Consider the following 19,850-nt stretch of genomic DNA (forward strand, 5'->3'; position numbering starts at 1 on the left):
CACACACGCACATGCACACGTGTGTGTGTGTGTGTAAGTAATCCCACCTTTCTCAGAACAATAATAAAACTTAGGCAGGGAATATAAAGAGATTCCTGTAGTTGTAAGCCTGTGTTTTGTTTGGGTCCAGACCTGTGATTTCATTACTGTAGGGAATTTATGATGAGGAAACACTCCCCCTTCCATTGCAGATCCCCAGCTGTTTTGCAGCTTAGCCTTAGCTTAGCCCCAATGCCTGGGGCATTGAGAGATTAAATGATTTGTTCGTGTTGTGTCCAAGGCAGCCCTTGAGCCCTATTCTTTCCATTCTTGGCCAGTTTTCTGTTCACTATGTCAAACTGCCTGCCTTCCTATGAGGATTATATAAAGAAGCAAAAGTTATCACCAAACAAAAAAAAAGAGAGAGAGAGAGAAAATAATCATTAATGAACTGGCCACTTGTAAAATTTGTCTCCATACAATATCTGAATCCTTTCCCCTTAACGTTAGGTTCTCTTCCTGCCCATTTATTTTTTCAGTCTCTGATTATTGATCTTTGCTTCAAAAGTGAATTATTTGAATAACATAGGATTAAGAAAGGCCCTTGGGAAATTGATGAAGCTGTAGATTATTTTTGCAATGGTGCCCCTCTTTATGATATGCTATAAAAGATGTAATGTTGTTTACAGTTTTGTAGGAAAAATTATGCCCTCCCAAACACTTGATTTGATCACTTCTTTGTTCTAAAAATTAGTTCATAGATGTGATTCTAGCCTAAATTATCTTAAATATAAGAATAAAATAAACTTTAATAATATTTAATTTCATTTTTTTTAAAGATAAAGTTCCAATAAAATTTTTTTTTCATTCACCATAAAATGTTGGTCCACATTTTAAAATGGATTCAGGTTAAGTGACCTTTTCCCATTACCCATTGTCCTTATCAATCAGGAAGTATTTATTAAGTGCCTAATATGTTCCAGGCACTCTGCTAAGCACTGGGAGAAAAAGGACCTCTTGTAATTTGTAAAATTTGGATATTTGTTGGGGAATGTCTGTTGTCAAAATAAAATATTAGCACATTTTAACATATCAATCGCAAAAGTACGTAATAGAGGAGAAATGTAATAATTGACAGTTTATAAAAATTAAGTTCTGGACACTTTACAGCAGTATGTTTTTTCAACAGTGTATTGTCCTGCAAGCCCAGTGTGGCTTAACAGTACAAGAAAAAGATCTTTTAAAAGCCATTTCAGTCTTTGGCAGATGTTGTATACAGAATCAGTGACATGACAGTCCTAATATACCCTTCTTTGGTCAGACCGTATGTAGAGTGGAGGGTTGTAGTCATTTGTGGTAACCACATTTTTGTAAGGTTCTGACAAATTAAAATGCATTAAAAGAAAGTTGATTAAGCTGGATACCATTCCATGTGAGCATCATTTGAAGAAACTTGGGATATTTAGCTTTAAGAAACAAAGATTTGGAGAATTCTAATGCAGCTGTCCCACTGTATTATGTGAGTGTTGGGGGGGGGAATCTAAATTTTAATCAGTTGCCTGAAAAGAGTCACTTGCAAAAAAAAATGTAAATGAAATTTAGGAGGCAGAAGAACTTGAGAATAACTAAAAATTGTCAGCCGCCTTCTAGTTACATGAAAATAAAACTAATTGCCCATCTAGCACACAAAATTATTAGAGATTAAAATTGTCAAAGTTTAACTTTTTTCCCTTTTGAATCATTTTTGGACTTGCTTATATTGCAGCAATATCTTTTGCAACAGAATTTACTGAAACTATAACACAAGGAAAATGCTAGTGATATATGTGTGCAGAAGCTGTTAGTAAGATGAAGATCAGATGAACTTTTTGAGTTGCTTCTGCTTGTGAAAAAGCTACCAGTTAAGTTTCTCTTATTTCTCTACAAGGATTAAACAGCTTCTCCTTACTTAAAAAAAGAAAAGACAGAAACTTGACACAAATAATGTTAGAACTTATGACTCTTATCTCTTGACAGTACTGTGAAGGTTATATGGGGATTAAGAGAATGATAACTAGATAGTAAGACGTCTTGAGTTGAAAAATGTTTTGTGTTTTTAAGGATCTTATGTAGAGGGTCAAAACAAACATTCATTAATTGTCTATTATGTGCCAGGCTTTGAGAATACAAAGAAAAGCAAAAAACTGCTTTCTGTTTTAAAGGAGTTCACAGTCTACTGGGAGAATATGACAAACAAACAACTATTTATACAGCAAATTTTTATATGTACAGAATAAATTGGAGATACAGCAGAAGGAAGGCACTAATTTAAAGGGGAATTTGGGGCTAACATTGAAGGAAATCAGAAAACAGAGACGAGGAAGGAGAATCTAAGGCAGGGGTGGGGAACCTGCAGCCTCAAGGCCACATGTCGCCCTCTAGGTCCTCAAGTTTGGCTCTTTGACTGAATCCAAACTTCTCAGAACAAATCCCGTTAATAAAGGATTTGTTCTGAAAAACTTGGACTCAGTCGAAAGGCCACATCCGAGGACCTAGAAGACCTCAGACTCTGAGGCATTGGGGGCAGCCAGTGAGAATGTCTAGAGTCAGGAGAGATGGGATGTCTTATGTAAGAAACAGTAAAATGTCATTGGGTCTCAGAGTACAGAAGAATAAGAAGAAAACTGGGAATGTAGAAAGCAGTCAGGTTTTGAAGGGCTTTAAATGACAAAAGGATTTTAACTTGAAAGGCTTTGAACAAGAGGTTTGTGTGTTTGATCCTAAAGGTGATATTTAGCCACTGGAGTTTATTGAATAAGAGAGTGACATAGTCCAGCCTGTACTGTGAGGAAGATCAGTTTGATGGCTGAGTGAAGAACCGACTGGAGGGGGAAATACTTGAGGCAGGGAGACCAACTCGTAGCGGAGGCTGCTGCAATAGTCCATGGATGAGGTGATAAGTTCTTGCATTGGGGTGGTGTCAGTGTCAAAGAAAAGAAAGGAGCCTATGGAAGAAAAGTTACAAAAGTAGGAAAAAACTATACAAGTTTGCAACTAATTGCCTAGAGGGGTGAGAGAAAGTGAGAAGTTGAGGATGACACCTAAGTTGTGAGCCTTTGACGGTAATGGGGAAGTTTGGAAGAAAGAAGGGTTTTTGGGAAAAGAGACTGAGTTAATTTTGGGACATGATGAGTTTAAGATGTCTAAAGGGCATCCAGTTTCAAGATATCCAATAGGCAGTTGGAGATTTTAAACTAAAGGACAAAAGTTAGGGCTGGATAAGTAGATTTTAAAAGCATCTTCATAGAGATGATCATCTATGGGAGCTGAAGAGATCACCAAGCAAAATTGTGTAGAGGGAAAAAGAGAAAAAGGCCCAGGACAGAGCCTTGGGAGCACATGTGACCTAGATGGAGATGAGCAGACAGTAGGAGAGAGGAGGCAATGAAAGCCTAAAGGTGGCTTAGCTAAGGTTAGTCTTTGTGGTAGGTATTTAGGTGGGTGATTTCTCTGGGCTATTACTACAGTTTTGGTGGCCATGTAGCTCAGCCCTACCAGGTGATAGTAATAATAGCTAACATTTTAAGTTCTTGATTTTGATGTCTATGGAAAGGAAGGAGTATTGTATAGTTTAATGTCCTTTCCATTCTTGGATTGTACTTTTAATATTTAATTATTAAAGTCATTTAAATTGGATTTTTATGGTTGGCAACTGCTAAATTTAGGCCTCGCCCACAATATTTGGTGCTAAGAGCAAAGGAGTTTGAGAGTTTGGTTGAGGGGGAGATAGAGTGGTGGTGGTTGGTTTTTTTCAGTGACCTGAAAGTCTAATTCATTTTTTAAATAGAGAAGTGATATAGAAGAAAGAGAGCCCTGGATCATAGGCTAGTTAGAAACAGGTTCTTTTTTCCCAGTGGCAAAGGCCTTGGTTAGATTCTGTGGAAAACCTCCTTTTTGGAATAGGAGTAGTTTCTACTGTATTAGAGGAAAGTCTAAATGTGGAAAGCACTGTTTCGTTCCTGCTGGCATCCATGGAAAAGAAAATGGTATGGCCGAAGTAAGGAGAAAGAATCTAAGGATTAAGCAATGAGAAGATGTAAACAGCTTTTGCTTTTTTTTTTTTAAATCACTGAATTCAGAAGACTGCCTAATGGATTTGATGATTACCCCAAATGAAGAGGTCATTGTTAATGGAGGCAGGGACTAATAGGCTCCAAGAGGAAGTTATGCTTTCTGACTCTGTTTCTCTGAAGAGTGCCTTGAACCTGTGGGATTGAGTGCTCTAAAGGAGGATAATAGAGATAATCATGATTGGGGATCAGAGCAGGAGGTGAAAGAGCTGCGGCCCCTGTGGTGTGGGGGATGCAGAACTGGGTGGCCTTTTTATGTTAAGGGACTTAGGAGGTCACAAGAGAAATTTAAAGAAGTCATTGAAACTTTAGAAAAATAGCTGATGGTCTAATGGAGCGATTTACAACATTCCTCAGTTAAAGAATTCCATCTAGGCATTTACATGCAGATGAATTAGTTGTCTCAGTTAAAGACCCCAGGTGGAGATCTCCCTTTTCAGGTGGTTTATGAAGTGGGGAATTCTGATTTGATGGGTTTAATTTATGCCCCAAAGCCTTCCATTCCTTATGACCTACCTGCTTCAGGTGCAGTTAGTTTTCCTGGCTGTCCACAAAAACAGGTGCTCTTAGGATGATGGGCATGATTTGCACCATCAGGACATGATGAAAGTCTTTCCTATAAGGAACTTTGAATATGGCTCTTAAAACATGGAATAGATAAGATGATTAGTCCATCTGAACAAGGGTAGTAAGGGTCCTTCTACCCTACCAAAACTTTGGACATTCCTAAAAGCTCTCACCTCACCTAATTAATCCTTGCATTAAACACACACACACATACACACACACACACACACACACACACACACACACACACCCTTCTGTTTATTTACAATCATAGAAGTCTTTGTATTCATATTGAGTTACTCTGTAGTAAGTCCCCTAATGAGGAGATCCAAGGTTTCTCTCCTGCCCCCACCCTTCCACCCCAGGACAGCAGAGACTGTATACCCAAATTACTATTGCTTTGGTAGGAGTGGGGTCTGAAATGCATAAAAAAGAATGCTTGATACTAGCAGCCAGGCTACTGCTATTACCAGAACATCTTCTATGACTTTAAAAAGTATAGCCCACTTTCTTTTAGGGGCTTTGGAAGGCAAATCACCAAAGGAAAGAGGTTGGTGGAAAACAACCCCGTTTGGGCCTCAGCTATAGTGCCTGATCAAGGGAAGTGTATTGTGGACATTAATATTATGAATTCTTAGAATACCTGTTCTGAGTATTTATAGTGGTAAGTTATATTCTGGGCATTACTGATCGGGCTAAATGGAAGCCCTTGGAGTTTCCTGAACCATCCCATATTGTTAATGTTAAATGTAGGGTTGGGAGGAGGAGTTTAAAAGATTTTTTATTCCTAGTAATGGAGGTGGAGGTTGGAGTACGCTTGATACACAAATTCCCCTTATAATAACCCTGTGTGGCCAGTGATAGATAGAGGACTGTACCTAGCAATTAAGAGTAGATTATCAGGAGTTAAATAAAAGTTATAACATTTGCTGTAGCTGTTGCTGATCTTGGCATTGTAGATCAGATAGCCCAGGCCGAAGTGTGGTATGGAGTTCACCAACAATCAGCTTCTCTATCCCAGTTGCTGAGACCAATTCAGGACTGGTTTGCTTTTACTGGAAAAGTTACTTTTCTTTTCTTTGGTTTTTTATCCTCAGTGTCTCATCCTCATGATTCTTTGAACTCCCTTTCATATTGCTGCAGTTTAGGGGGGGACAGACCTTAAAGGCCCCACTTGCTGAGCACATTTACTGATAATGTGTCCTAGTGATCCAGGCTCCCCAAAGCCCAGGACAACCCACATTTTTTAATCTATCTGTCTTTCTCACAGAACAGAGATTGGGTCAAAGCAAGCCCTTCCAGATGAACTTCATTTCTTTGAGAAGCCCCCAAACAGACAAGTTTCTTTACCAAACCTCTCCCAGGAAGATCCAGAACCCAAAGTGACAGTTTTAGCCAATGACGAAGCATTGCAGAAGATCAGTGCACTTGAACATGAACTGGCTACTCTCCGAGCACAGATTGCCAAAATCGTGACTTTGCAGGAACAGCAGAGTCTTACTTCAGGTATTTGAATCTTGTACTTCTTTTCTTCAGACAGATAAAATGGAAACCAGTAGAAGGAAGTCACTTGTCCTAAAATTTTCATGCCATGATGTATACTGATAATTTGTTTCATGGGTTCGGATCTGTATCCACAAAGACACGTTCACACTTTTACTAACTTACAAATGATTTAAAAATGATAATAATCATAAACTTACATGCACATAAATGTGATTACATATGATTATATGATCTTAGAAGCAAAGACAGTTAACAGAAAGATAGAGAGATAAAGAAGAAGAAATACATCACCAATCCAAGGAAGCACCAACTCCTGAACATCTAATCGGGGGGTCCTGTATCACAGCCATCAGAGTCTCAGTTGGGAAAGTCCCCACGGCAGAGCATCCTCTCCAAGGGAGACTCCCAACGTCACTTTCCCAAGAAAGACCCTTTTTATCATCCTTACACAAAGAAGTCAGGGAGCCAAGGAATAGGTGATTAATCCTAAGCATCTGAGAGTTTTGACCAAAACTCTCCAACCTCAAGAACAGTCTTGTCATGTCAAAAATGTCTCAGGTCAATGCCCAGGAACTGGCCAAGTCCCTGGATATTTACCTCAAGACCTGTTTTTAAGGAGTAGTTCCCCAAGGTGGGTCTGGGTTGAAACAAGTCCCAGAACAATATGTTAGGGAAGTTCCTTGTCCCTTGGCTTAGGCTATGGGTAGGGAAGATCTTATACATTAACCCTTCACATGATTTTTATCATCAGCTAAATATCAGGTATTTTTGGACATTCGCTAGCTGGGCAGCATGCCCAATAAAGCACTTAGTCAATGCTTTTTTATAATAATAATCCACACCACTGGAGAATAATGGATTTGGGGAATATTGTCTCCATTGAGCCAAAAAAAGTTTACATAATAACATGACCCCACACAAATGCTGTCTTTTAATATGGCTAACTTTTGATTATATGTTGACAAATTATTCCAAATAGCAAGTGAGGGAAGCGAAGGGAATAAGCATTTGTATAGTACCTGTTATGTACCAGGCACTGTGCTAAGTAAACCATTTACAAATATCATCTCATTTGATCTCACAACAACCCTGAGAGGGAGGTGCTATTATTATCTCCATTTTACAGTTAAGGAAACTGAGGCAGACAGATTAAATGACTTGCCTAGGGTAACACATCTGGTAAGTTTGAGGACAGATTAGAACTCAGAGGTCTTCCAGACTCCAGGCCCAGCTCCCTCTCTCCTGCTCAACCTAGCTGCCTCAGATAATCCCAAATTACTTATATTCTAATTTGGAATGCATTCAGAGATATATTTAAAGAGACACATGCTCAAATGACACCCAAATTAATTACTTGCATGCTAGTCTGGCAGTATGGTAAAGTGGAAAGACAGACATGGAGTGAATAGAATCATGTTTGAGTTCCAGTTCTGCCTGTTAGAGCTGTGACCTTGGGCAGGTCATTTAAACTCAAGGAGCCTCAGTTTACTCATCTATGAAATAGGGATAATACTTTCACTACTTTTAATCGTCATTAGCGAGAAATAGACATTGGAAGAGATGGGCTATAGCATTTCAATCCCCACTCCCTACTCCATTGACTTGTAATCGTGTGATACTTTTTTATAGTTGAGAAAACTGCCTTAAGTCAAAGACGGGACAGTTAACTCATATAACTCAGTGTACTTTTTAACTTTAGGTGGCTTTGTTACCAACTTGTTAGAAAAATCGCTTTGCCTCTTATTTTCTTTTATGTGGGTTAGTCTCCTATTCATTTAATAAACTTTGCCCAGATAGTTAACTTTTCCCTATAGTCTTTTTGGTTTTGTAACTTTTTAAATTATTGTTTGGCTCTACCCCCCTCTGCTGGTAGATTGGAAAAATTGCCACAAGTGAGAGTTTTACTTGCGGGTGGGGGGTAGGAGGTGCATTCCTATACACGACCTTGCGCTTTTATTATATTATCTGATCTAGATCTTAAAGAGAAATTTCTTTTGGATTAAGGTACTTTCCTCCCAGTAGCCCCAAATTATTGTCTTAAATTCAAATTGTATGGAAAGCTCATGTCCATATAATTTCTACTGTAGTTAAATAAAATAATTTGTTGGTCTTCAACTTTCTGTGTTGGATAACATAAAATTGATGGATTCCCTTCTGTCACCATAATTTTGTTGACCTCTAATGATTATGATTTGAATGACTTAGCTTGAATCATCAATTTGTCTTTTAAAATGTATATAAAAAAAGAAATTAAGTTAGCAGTTTAAATGTAAATTAGACAAATGCCAGTGTATGTCATACATTTGATCTTATAAATTGTCAAACAGCATAAATTTTAAAGGACTGTTTGTATGGCATTAATTGCCATGCAATATGGCACAGTTTGCAGCCACTATTGGTATGAATCCAAACTTGAACATTTGAGATCACAAAAGCACCCCTGTAAAAGCAGAACTTTTCCACTCTGGAAAGCTTTGGATGGAAAACTACTGTAACCTAGATTTGGGCATTTATAACAAAGTAACTGAAACCTCATTTCCACTTATGTAACCAAGATAACAAAAAGCGTATTGTGATTTCAGTACTTTGTCACATACCAGAAAATATTTTTATTTCCAAAAAATTTTTTTAAAAAATAAATCTAGAATATTGTTTGTTTCAGTGTCAAAATAGCATTAATTTTGTTGTGATTATTATTTGTGTAGGTGTCTTAAGTCCCACCACACCTGCAGTTGCCCCAGCACCACCTGCTGCTCCACCACCACCACCACCACCACCGCCGCCACCTCCTCTTCCTTCACAAGGACTACACCAAAGTATATCTGCTATTGATCTGATTAAAGAGAGAAGACAGAAGAAAACTAGTGCTGGAAAGATGTGGATAGAAAATAACCCAAAGAAAACTGACGTGCCAAATATGCTAGAAATCCTGAAAGACATGAACAGCGTAAAACTTCGGTCTGTGAAAAGGTGAAATATGTATTTATGTTCTCTGTCCTCCATTCTCCCTCATACCTATAGTTCTGTATGATTGTAGAACCCCAGACTTTTTTTTGGATCACACAAAATGCCTGGCTCTTAATGTTTAGTTCATAATAATTTGCTTACAGTGCTTTCATTCTTGAATAAGATTCTGTTCCAGTGAATGGGCCCTAGCTTCAGCTCACTTAAGAGACTAGGAAGAAACAACTTCAAGTCAAGGTTATTTTAATTTTTAAAACAATATTTTCTCCATATATCTAAAAGTAAAGTGTTTCTTCTGAAAGACAAACCTTTATTGTTACTGCTTCACAAAGCATTGAATCAGAGTGCAGTCATCTGGTATACAAAAAAAAATGGCTGACTTAGTAAAGCACAGCTCTTTTACCCATGCCTGGACTTCACTTGCTCAATGTTATAGAGAAAGTACCCTTTGTCAGCATATGACATATTGAATACAGTGTTCACAATATTCAGTACATGAAGGTGGACAGTCTCTCACCAGCAGATTTACAGCACATTAAAATTTGACCTTTTTTTTTTTAACCTCTTTAAGATCAGAGCAAGACTTAAAACCCAAACCCGTGGACCCTGCTGACCCTGCAACCCTAATTGCAGAAGCTTTGAAAAAGAAATTTGCTTATCGGTACCGAAGTGATGGCCAAAGTGAAACTGAAAAATCCATTCCAACATCTGAATCAAAGACCACCTCAGAAACAATGTTGGTAGGTACTATTTCCTTTCTGGTCATATTGCATTCATGTAATAAATATCGATTAAATGACTACCATGTATTTGTACTGTCCAGAGTAATGCTGAGAGACATCAATCCCCTCCCCCTTAGTCTCATAAATCATGCTATCCGTGCTTTCCAGTATCTGAAAATGCAGATGAGATCATGCCAAGATACTATATTACCACCTTACTTTTTTGCATAGCATTTTATAGTTTTCAAAACATTTTCTTATTTGACATGTACACAAATTCATAGGCAGCCTTATATCATGTTATTTCTTAGTAGTACAGTCACTAAAGCCATAGGAGTAGAGAGGAAGAGAAATCACTTGGCTAGAGTGATTGCGGATGGTTTCAGGGAGATGACATTTGAGCTAGGACTGGGAGGGTAGCTAAAAATGGAAATAATTTAAGTATGGAATAAGTAATACCTATTTTTCAGGGAATGATTACTTCGGTTCTAAGGAGAGGCACTTTTGTGTTCACAATGCTAATTTTAAAATTAAGATTTTAATTTTTTTTTTTGATGTTGTAAATAAGAATTAGAACCAATAGGAGGAACCACCAGAAAGAGGAAACAAAACACAACAGGTAGAAAAAAGTAGCAAATAGTACGGTTTGATCTGCATTCAAACTCCATAGTTCTTTCTTCTTTGTATTAGCATTTTCTATCACGAGGCCTTTGGAGATGTCTTAGATCCTTGTATTGCTGAGAGGGGTTAAGTTTATCAATATTAGTCATCGCACAATGTGGCTGTTATTGTGTACAATGTTCTCCTGATTCTGCTCACTTCACTCAGCATCAGTCCATACAAGTCTTTCCAGGTTTTTCTGAAGTAAGCCTGTTCATCATTTCTTATAGCACAATAGTATTCCATCACATTCATATACCACAACTTGTTCAGTCATTCCCCAGTTGATGGGCATCCTCTCAATTTCCAATTCTTTGCCACCACAAAAAGAGCTGCTTATAAATATTTTTATAAGTGTGGGTCCTTTTCCTATTTGTATGATCTCTCTGGGATATAGCCCTAGAAGTGCTATTGCTGAGAGATTTTAATATTATTAAGTTATTTGAACTTTCATTCCAGAAATATTTATCAGTAGTCATGCCTAATGTGTTGTATGGAGGATGTTATTGCTGTTATTGAACAATACGCTTATAATAATTCCTTCTATTTGTTTCTTTTCCAGTTTGGGCCACACATGTTGAAGTCTACGGGAAAAATGAAGTCTTTAATTGAAAATGTTTCACATTCCTAAGTAGACACTAAGTAGAAGGCAAAGACTGTTTTGTTGAACTGTCGTTTAGTTAGGGTTAAGTAAGGCTGGTAGAAATCAACATTATTTAGTGAATCCTTGACTTTTATGTTCAGCGGCTGCCTGTGAAACCAAAAAGTAAATTAAACCACGGAAAAAAACACTATTTTTTGTTTCTGAAAGATGGTCTTTTCTGGAGCCACTCATGGAATATATGGATTCTGACAAGTTTTAATGTATCCAAGTTGCTTGGATTTAAATTGTCCATTCTTTAAAAAATGTTTAGATTTCAGAACATTTGTGGATATTACTCTGAGATTTTTAATTCCTAAACACTAATTTATCTGTACAAATGTTTTATTTGCATGTATTTGACAGATTTAAAACAGTTTGTGATGATGGCAATGAAGTACTGTTAAGTTATCTTCATTCATATTAAATATTAATTTTGTCTACAATGATGGAACAGCTGGTATAACATAAGTTGTTGCAGTGAAACATTTAATTTGAGATTTGAATCTTCTTGCCTGAAACAGAGCTTAAGGTTTACTTACAACTCTAATTTCTTTCTTGTACTTGTTGGGAGTTAGAGGTCAAAAAGTTGCAAGAAGACAACTTACTGCTGAAATGTGTCAAAATGCTTGTTTTTGAAGTTGAAGTGGATGACCTTGAAGGCTTCTTTCATCTCGTGCCACCCAGTACCAAGTGAAAAAAATGCGACAGAAAAGGGAGGAATGGAGTTAGTTTATGACTGAGAATCCTTTTGTTTGGAAAAACCAAATGTATCACTGTGTTTTTCCCCTTTTGATGGCTCATTGTTTGTTCAGTAGATAATTCTAAAATATCAGCACAGTGAAGGATTTCAAAAAATGTAATCCTGTAAAAAAACGATGTTTGAGTGTTTCAGAAAGTGTTTGATTGTTAGTGAACTTAGTAGGTAAGAGTAAGGAGTTGTTAAATCTAGCAGTAAGAAGAAGTAACTTCCTATTGGTATATATCTGGTCACTGTGCTGTTGCACACTAGGACATGGTCAAAAAGCAGAAATCCCAGATATTAACACTTTCTGCTATTTTAAGATACATTTCCTACTTACAGCCCTTGATTACATCTTTAATAGCACCAGCAGTGCTATGCGTCTCCACCTGACAAATTCAGCTAGAGTCAGCGCCTGAAAATCTTCAACCATGATTTTTTTTACTCATTGAATTTACTTATCTCCTTGGGAAAATCCTTTACTTCTTTGGGAAGTGGGGGGAGTTTTCACTTTTAAGTTATTTAAAAATGTGTGCAATGGCCTCCTAAATATTAAAGTTTAGTTAACGTATATGCTGTGGTCTTCAAGGGTTTTGATTATTCAGTTTTAATTTTGAACTGTGACTACTTATTTTAACATGCTGTTAACAAGCATTTTGAAGTTTTTTCTGTTTTACGTATTTTAAGAGGCAACCCTTTAAAAAAATTTCAAAGCACCTAGTTTCATAAATATTTTGGCCTTCTGAGAGGTATATATTTGTACTGGTATTGAACTTAGGCCTGTGCACAGATTTAAAGACATTACTGTCTTAAAATAAAGCAAACTGTTTTGTTTCACCTCAATAATGTTGATTTTTTATCATTCACAATAGACAAGATTCCTTTACATTCATTACAAATGAATTTCACTACCATCCTTTGTCCTTGCCTTCAGTATTTTAAGAAGACATGCATTCCCTAAAATAAGCCACCAGCAGAAGGGACTGTACTTAAATTTTAAATCTTATCCAGTTTTAACTTCGTTAAGAATCTGTAGCATAGAAATTGCCACACACACAAGGTTTAGCTAGACACTGTTTCTTGAAAGCCCAGCTTAGTTCTTTGCCCCTGGTAAATCCATCTTTCGTTCTCCAGTTTTTCAAATCTAGTGTTATTAAGAACCCCTTCCCCCAACCAACACACATCTTTACGGCAGCACAATTTTGAAGCTGGAAAAGGATAGTAGAGATGATACAGATAATATTAATTGCCTGCTATGAATTCTGCTCTAAACAGAACAGGGTTCTCAGTCAGCAATTTTTGAGATTTTTTTGGTCTCAGGACTTGGTTATGCCCATAAAAATTATTGAACATCCCCACCTCCCAAGAGCTTATGTTTATATGGGTTATATCTCTTCTTACTGTATTACAAATTAAAATGTTTCAGTATTATTGTGAAAATAGTTTTGACCTTTCAGAACCCTAAAAGGATCCAGGGATCCCCTGTGAGCCACTCACTTAGACAAATAACTCATGATGGGAAAGTGAGAAAGGAGGATCAAAGCTACTGTAGTGTTTTTGCCAACGATAGTTATTTGTAAGTTAAACTTCCATGGTTCTAAGGACATGTTTGATACCTCCACTTCATTAAGATGGTGGTTGTGGCAACCGTGCAAAGGCAACTACAGAGTTAACTTGTAGGCCCCACTGATGTTTTCCTATTTCCTGCACTTTACATCTTTCTTTGTGTTGGAATCATGGAATTCTGCAGTTGGATAGAAAAAAGACTCTACGACCAGCCTTTTTGTAACCAGGGTTTCGTGTAACCCAGAACATAGGCAAGGAATGCATAGTGCACATGGAGTCGGCCAACTAGGACCTCTACCTGGCCTGGTGCTGGTTGGGACAACGATAGAATGCAATGAAATGAATATAAATTTGCCACACCTCGTTCCTAAAGGATGATTTTATTCTGGCCAGCTCTCCTACCATCTAGTGCAGTGCCCAAGAAGGCATGTTTGCTGAGGTTTGTTCCTGCAACTGGCCCTTCCTGACAGCAGAAGTTGCTGTTGTGGCTGTTCTCAGTGCTAACTTAGCATGTTTGTAGGGCCACAGGGGAGAAAAAAGGGGCTCCTGCACCATCACTGTTACATTTGAAACTTTACCACTGCTTGGTTCTACAAACTTGATACGACTGCTCAGTACATTCTCACCTCAACCCACCCCCAGCACATACCATGCATTGTGTAGTAGAGTTCTGAATTTTCAGTGAGAAGGACCTAGGGTTCAAATCCTGCCTCTCACTCTAATCCAGTCTTTTATTAGCCCCTTCCACTGTAGTCTACTGTGTAGGATGTCCATTCTGCTTTTTAAAGAAGTTAAATACATTCTATAACATTAAAAGTTTAAAAAAAAAAAAAGGTTGGCATGACAATACAGGGTTCTGCATTTGTGTGTGTCTGTCTGCACATACACGCACTCATGCAGGTATCAAGGGAGGAAAAAGCCTTGAGTCTGCAAGATAGAATTTTATTTAACATTATATCCAAGCCATTTCTAGCTTGGAGAGATATCCAAACTGGCATACTATTTCCCACATCATCAGACACTGATAGCCCCACCACAGTTTCAAGTAGAATTTATAGGAATCTTGAACAGGGAAAAGATTTAAAATAAACCAGAGTTAACAGACTTCAGCAACCATGTCACTATCCTATTCCTCCTGGACCACTACCCTCATTCATGGAATTTTTTTTTTTTTAAAGGGACCTCCTTCCTCTCATTGGTATTTTAATCCTTTCTCAATGGAGGAAAATGTGGTCTTGGGCCAATTACTTCTAGTAGGTGGCATTGCAATTAAGGGGGACCAGACAGAAGTTATTCTATTGTTCTGTCCACTTTCAAAAAATATTTTATTTTTCCAGTTATAAGTAAAAAGAATTTTTAACATTCATTTTTAAAAATTTTGAGTTCCAAATTCTCTTTGTCCTCTCCCTCCTCATTAAGAAGGCAAGCAATTTGATGTAGACTATGTTCTACCCATTTTTCTAAAGGGAGAAATCTGGAAAGAGTTTTAGGCTGGTCAAACAACACTGACTCTCTGAAATAAAATGCCCTGCCATCTCTCCAAAATGCAACTCCTCCCTGATCTGTAGGTGCAAATCATTGCAGGGAATCCTAGCTCTCCTACCAAAGGTTACCTCAGTGGTTACAGCTATGCATTATTAGTTAACCTTCCCTTTCTTTGGAGCATTATGGAGGGTAGCTCAGAGGGTAGTGTTCTCTTAAATGAACACAGAACTTTGCAGAATGAGCACCGAGCAGGGACAGACATGGTTTGAGATGTTCTCATGGCTTTAGTTCCCAGGTCTGAGACATCAGATTTCTATCATATCAGGCTGAACCTTGTTAGGCTTTCACCTCTGTTTAAATGAGGGAATGTGAGACTAGACAATATTGCTATTTTCAGTTTTTTTACAAAAATGAGTTACACTGGCTCAAGTTAAACAATTGGTTCCATTATTTAAGTTGTGAAGTTTTTAAACATGACAAGGGACAGAATTTTTCTACTCATTGCAAAGACATCCTCATGAACTCAGGGAGCTTAGCAACTTTGTCATAGTTCCCCCCAAATTTTTTCCGCAATAACATAAACAGGTACCAAACTGAATTCTGGCACGAAAGCTAAGAAAAACTCACAGTGAGTCATTTTTTCAGCCTAGGGCAGGTTAGGAAAACAGATGTGTGAACACTAGGGATGAAGCTGGCCTGGGAATACAGCATAGCAGAAGTAGCACTAGGCTATGGCTGCAACAATGGGGAGAGCAGCCCAGTGCCCAGGGAAGGTAAATGGACTGAACACCTAGGCAAAGATGCTGGGGGACTCCTGTATTAGGAAGCAGAATAGGTGCCATCTCACGCCTCTTTCTCATTAGTTACAGGTTGCAGTTTCAGGAGAGTGTGAGGGCAGTGAACAGACTTCTCCCCAGGTCACACTACATTAGAAACACTGAAAATTTACAGGCCCTCGGCTGTGAAAGCAGCAAAGGACATGAAAGACAGAAACTCAGGTTGATCATTCCCCTTACGCCAGAAAAGCGTAAGCAGAGCCCAAGGATAACATAAAGTCCAGTGGCATGAAGTATGCTGGAAAAATAAGCAAATGACAACAACAGAGAAAGAACCTGGTCATAAAAAGATACTGTGGTGACAGAGAAGCTCACAACACAAACTCAGAAGAAGACGATGACTTGACATCTACAAGCAAAGCGTCAGAGTAAAAAACATACAGATTGGATACAAGGCCAACAAGAATTCCCAGAAGAGCTAAACAAAGAAGGATTTTCATTGGGTTTTTTAAGAGCAAAAAAAGGAAATTATTCTAAAAATCAAATATGAGCAGTAGAGGAAAAACTGGGAAAATAAATGAGACCAATGCAAGAAAATTATGAAAAGAGAATTGAGTGTGGTAAAAAAAAAAAAAAGCATAAAAAGTTGAAAACAACTCTAAAAAATAGAATTGGCCAAATGGTAAAAGAGATACAAAACCTCATTAAGGAAAATAATTCCTTAAAAATTCATACTGGCCAAATGTAAGCTAATGACTCGATGAGACATTAAGAAACAATAAAACAAATCAAAAGACTGAAAAAATAGAAAATATGAAAAATTTCAGAGGAAAAACAACTGGCCTGGAAAATAGATCTAAAGAGAATTTAATAATTCTGATTCCCAAATGCTTTCTCCCATCTTCCATTTTATAGGTGAATTCACCCCATTCATGTTCACAATTGCTGTGTATTTCCCTCCATTCCATTCTTATATTTATCCTTTCATTTTTGACATTTTGCTTCCTCCTCGTCAGTTTTACTTCTGATTGCTGCCTCCCTTCCTCTTCCAACCCTCCCCCATTTTTCTCTTAGCCCCCTTCCCACCTATTTTCCTCTTGGATAAGATTAATTTCTGTACCTAACCATGTATGTGTACATTCTTTCTTTCTTGAACCAGTTCAGATGAGATGCTTTGCCCCATTCTCCCCTCTGTCATATAAACTTTTCCTTGTATACCTTATTTATGTGAGATAATTTTCCCCATTCTTCCTTCCCTCACCCCTCTCTTCACACCCATGCCCTCTTTTGACTATCTCTAACTGTAGACTCCCTCTAACTGCCCTAGTGATAAAGTTCTTAGGGGTTATATATACATACATACATAACATATATATGTGTGTGTGTATGCATATATATATGTGTGTATGTGTATATATATGTATATATATGTATGTGTATGTGTGTGTGTATATATATATATATATATATACACATCATACATACGTACACACACATATTTTCTACAGAGGAAGTTTAACAAGCACAGTTTAGCCTTGTTTAGTCTTCCCTTATGATTTCTCACGTTAATCATTTTATGTCTGTTGAATCTTGTGTTTGAATGTCAGATTTTCTATTCAGCTCTAGTCTTTTCATCAGGAGTGCTTGAAAGTCCTCTGTTTCATTAAATATCCATTTTTTTCCCCTATAGGATTATGCTTAGTTTTCCTGGGTGGACTATTCTTGGTTGTAATCCTAGTTCCTTTGCCTTCTGGAATATCATATTCCAAGAAAATAAGGGATGGAGGAAAATACATAGTAATCAAAACTAGGAGTATGAATTGAATGAACTCACCCATAAAACAGAATTGGATAGCTGAATGAATTAGAATATAACAAAGTGTTGTTTACAATATTATGCTCCAACTGAAGTTAAAAGTCAAGGGGGGGCAATCATGATCTCAGACAAAGCAAAAGCAAAAACAGACCTAATCAAAAGAGATAATCAGGGAAATTACACTTTGCTTAAAGATACTGAACATGTAAGTACCAAATGGCATAGCAATCAAATTCTCAAAACAAAAGTTAAGTGAGTTACAAGAGGAAATAGACAGTAAAATTATAATCATGGGGAACTTCAATTCAACCCTCTCTGACCTAGATAAATCTAACAAAATAAACTAAAAGGAAGTTTAGGAGATGAACAGAATTTTAGAAATGTTAGATGATAGACCTCTGGAGAATACTGAATGGAAACAGAAGTCTATTTATTGGTGTATGGCACCTTCACAAAAATTGACCATGTATTGGGTTACAAAAATCTCGCAACCAAATGCAGAAAAGTAGAAATATTCAATGCATCTTTACCTGACCATATTGCAATCAAAATTATATTCAACAAAGGACAATAAAAAAATAAAATACATTACCCTTCAGCTCATCATCCTCAGCCTGGCAAATATATGTCCCTTACACTAACCACCCGAAAATTGAGTTGCCTGTTTATATTCTGGATGCTCAATTATGGTACCATTCCAGTCAAGTTTCTTCTTAGACATCTTCATTGGCTTTTTTATTGTAATTATCAGGAATGTTTTGGTTCATAGTGAGGGTCTATCTACTGTTTCTCTGTTGAATTCTTGTGGATATAATTCAGTTGCATATATATCACTAAACCTATCATATTTAATACTTTCTAAGTATTCAAGATATAAAATCATATATAAAAGACCCTGATCTCCAAAAGCTTAATTCTAAGTATCTTTTTCATCAAACTTCACTGTTGAATTCTGTGGCATCTGTTTATGATCACCCTTACATCTTTGTTTCTTTATGTTGGAATTATAGAATTCTAGAGTAAGAGGGAAAAGGATCCATCATTAGCCCAATTTTAAAATAGCAACTAGAGCTGGGGTGGGGAACTTGCGGCCTCAAGGCCGCATGTGGCCTTCTAGGTCCTTGGGTGCGGCCTTTTGACTGAGTCCCAAGTTTTATAGAAAAAATCCTTTTATTAAGGGGATTTGTACTGTGAAGCTTGGATTCAGTCAAAGGGCCACACTTGAGGACCTAGAGGGCCACATGTTCCCCACCCCTTAACTAGACAAAGTGGCCAAGTTAGTTGTCCAGGATCACATAGCTAGTAAATGTCTCAAGGCTGGACTGAACTATAGGTGCAGTGTTCTATCCACTGGGCCACCTGGCTATCTTTCTAGCTACCCTCTATGTTATCTTCCCTCATTAGAAAACTCTTAATATTTGAGGGGAGGGATGATCATGTTTATTTGTATTTGTAACCCCTAGTACTTGGCATATTAGAACTGGGTAGATGCTGTATGTATGTTATCTATCCAAAGCCCAGGATGAAAATGAAAAGAATTATGAGAAACTGATTATTTTAGCTAGTTGAATAACATTTCAATCACTGGATAACCATACAATAGCAATTTAATAACATTTATTGACTGCCCATGTGATAAAAACCATCCCAAGTGGGACACAAAGCCAAGAAGAAAAGCTCCTGTTCTCAAGCACATACATATTAGAAGGACAAAGGCACAAAAGTTAATTTCACATTTATGAGTAAATGTGAAATACACACAAAATGATATAAATTTAGGTGAGTGGGGGAATGTAATAACAATAAGAAGTATGAGAAAAGGCCTCGCATAGGTGGACATTTGAAATTATCTTTGAAAGAAACTATAAATTCCAAGAGGCAGCGGTGAAGAAAACATTCTAAACATAGGTGACAGTCTGAAAAGGCAAGAGGCTAGAGTTGGAATATTATGTATAAAAAACAGCAAGTAGGTTTGCATTAAATTGAAATTGATTTGAATGTAGAGTATGTGAAGAGGAATAACGTAAGATAAATTTGGAAAAGGAGACTGGAGCCAGATTGAGAAGGGTTTTGAACAGCAAAGGGATATATATTTTGTTTTAGAGACAATAGGGATCCATTGACACTTCTTGAGTAGAATTAGCTGATCAGACCCATGCTTAAGAAGATTATTTTGACGTTCATATGAATGGGGAATGGTAGAGGGCAAAGTTTGGAAATACAGAGACCAATGAAGTTACTGCAATAATCTAAGTTACTGGAGAACATTTATAGAGCATTTCAAGGTTAACAAACTGCTGTGTGTGTGTGTGTATAAT

General features: G+C 37.3%; 1 protein-coding gene across 3 annotated transcripts in view; it reads left to right on the forward strand.

Annotated features, from left to right (window-relative positions):
• Positions 1-12,732, forward strand: part of LOC114054050 (mitochondrial fission regulator 1-like) — a 57,980-nt gene extending 45,248 nt beyond the window's left edge. For all 3 annotated transcript variants that reach the window (XM_027877114.1, XM_027877115.1, XM_027877113.1), the window contains 4 exons: positions 5,926-6,161; positions 8,867-9,131; positions 9,697-9,865; positions 11,070-12,732. In XM_027877114.1, the coding sequence (XP_027732915.1) occupies positions 5,926-6,161; positions 8,867-9,131; positions 9,697-9,865; positions 11,070-11,138 (739 nt within the window). In that variant the 3' untranslated portion in view covers positions 11,139-12,732. The remainder of the gene's footprint in view (positions 1-5,925; positions 6,162-8,866; positions 9,132-9,696; positions 9,866-11,069) is intronic.
• The last annotated feature ends 7,118 nt before the right edge of the window (positions 12,733-19,850 follow it).

The sequence above is a fragment of the Vombatus ursinus genome, unplaced genomic scaffold, assembly GCF_900497805.2.
Source record: "Vombatus ursinus unplaced genomic scaffold, bare-nosed wombat genome assembly UNPS02014812.1, whole genome shotgun sequence".
In the NCBI taxonomy this organism is placed as follows: Eukaryota; Metazoa; Chordata; class Mammalia; order Diprotodontia; family Vombatidae; genus Vombatus; species Vombatus ursinus.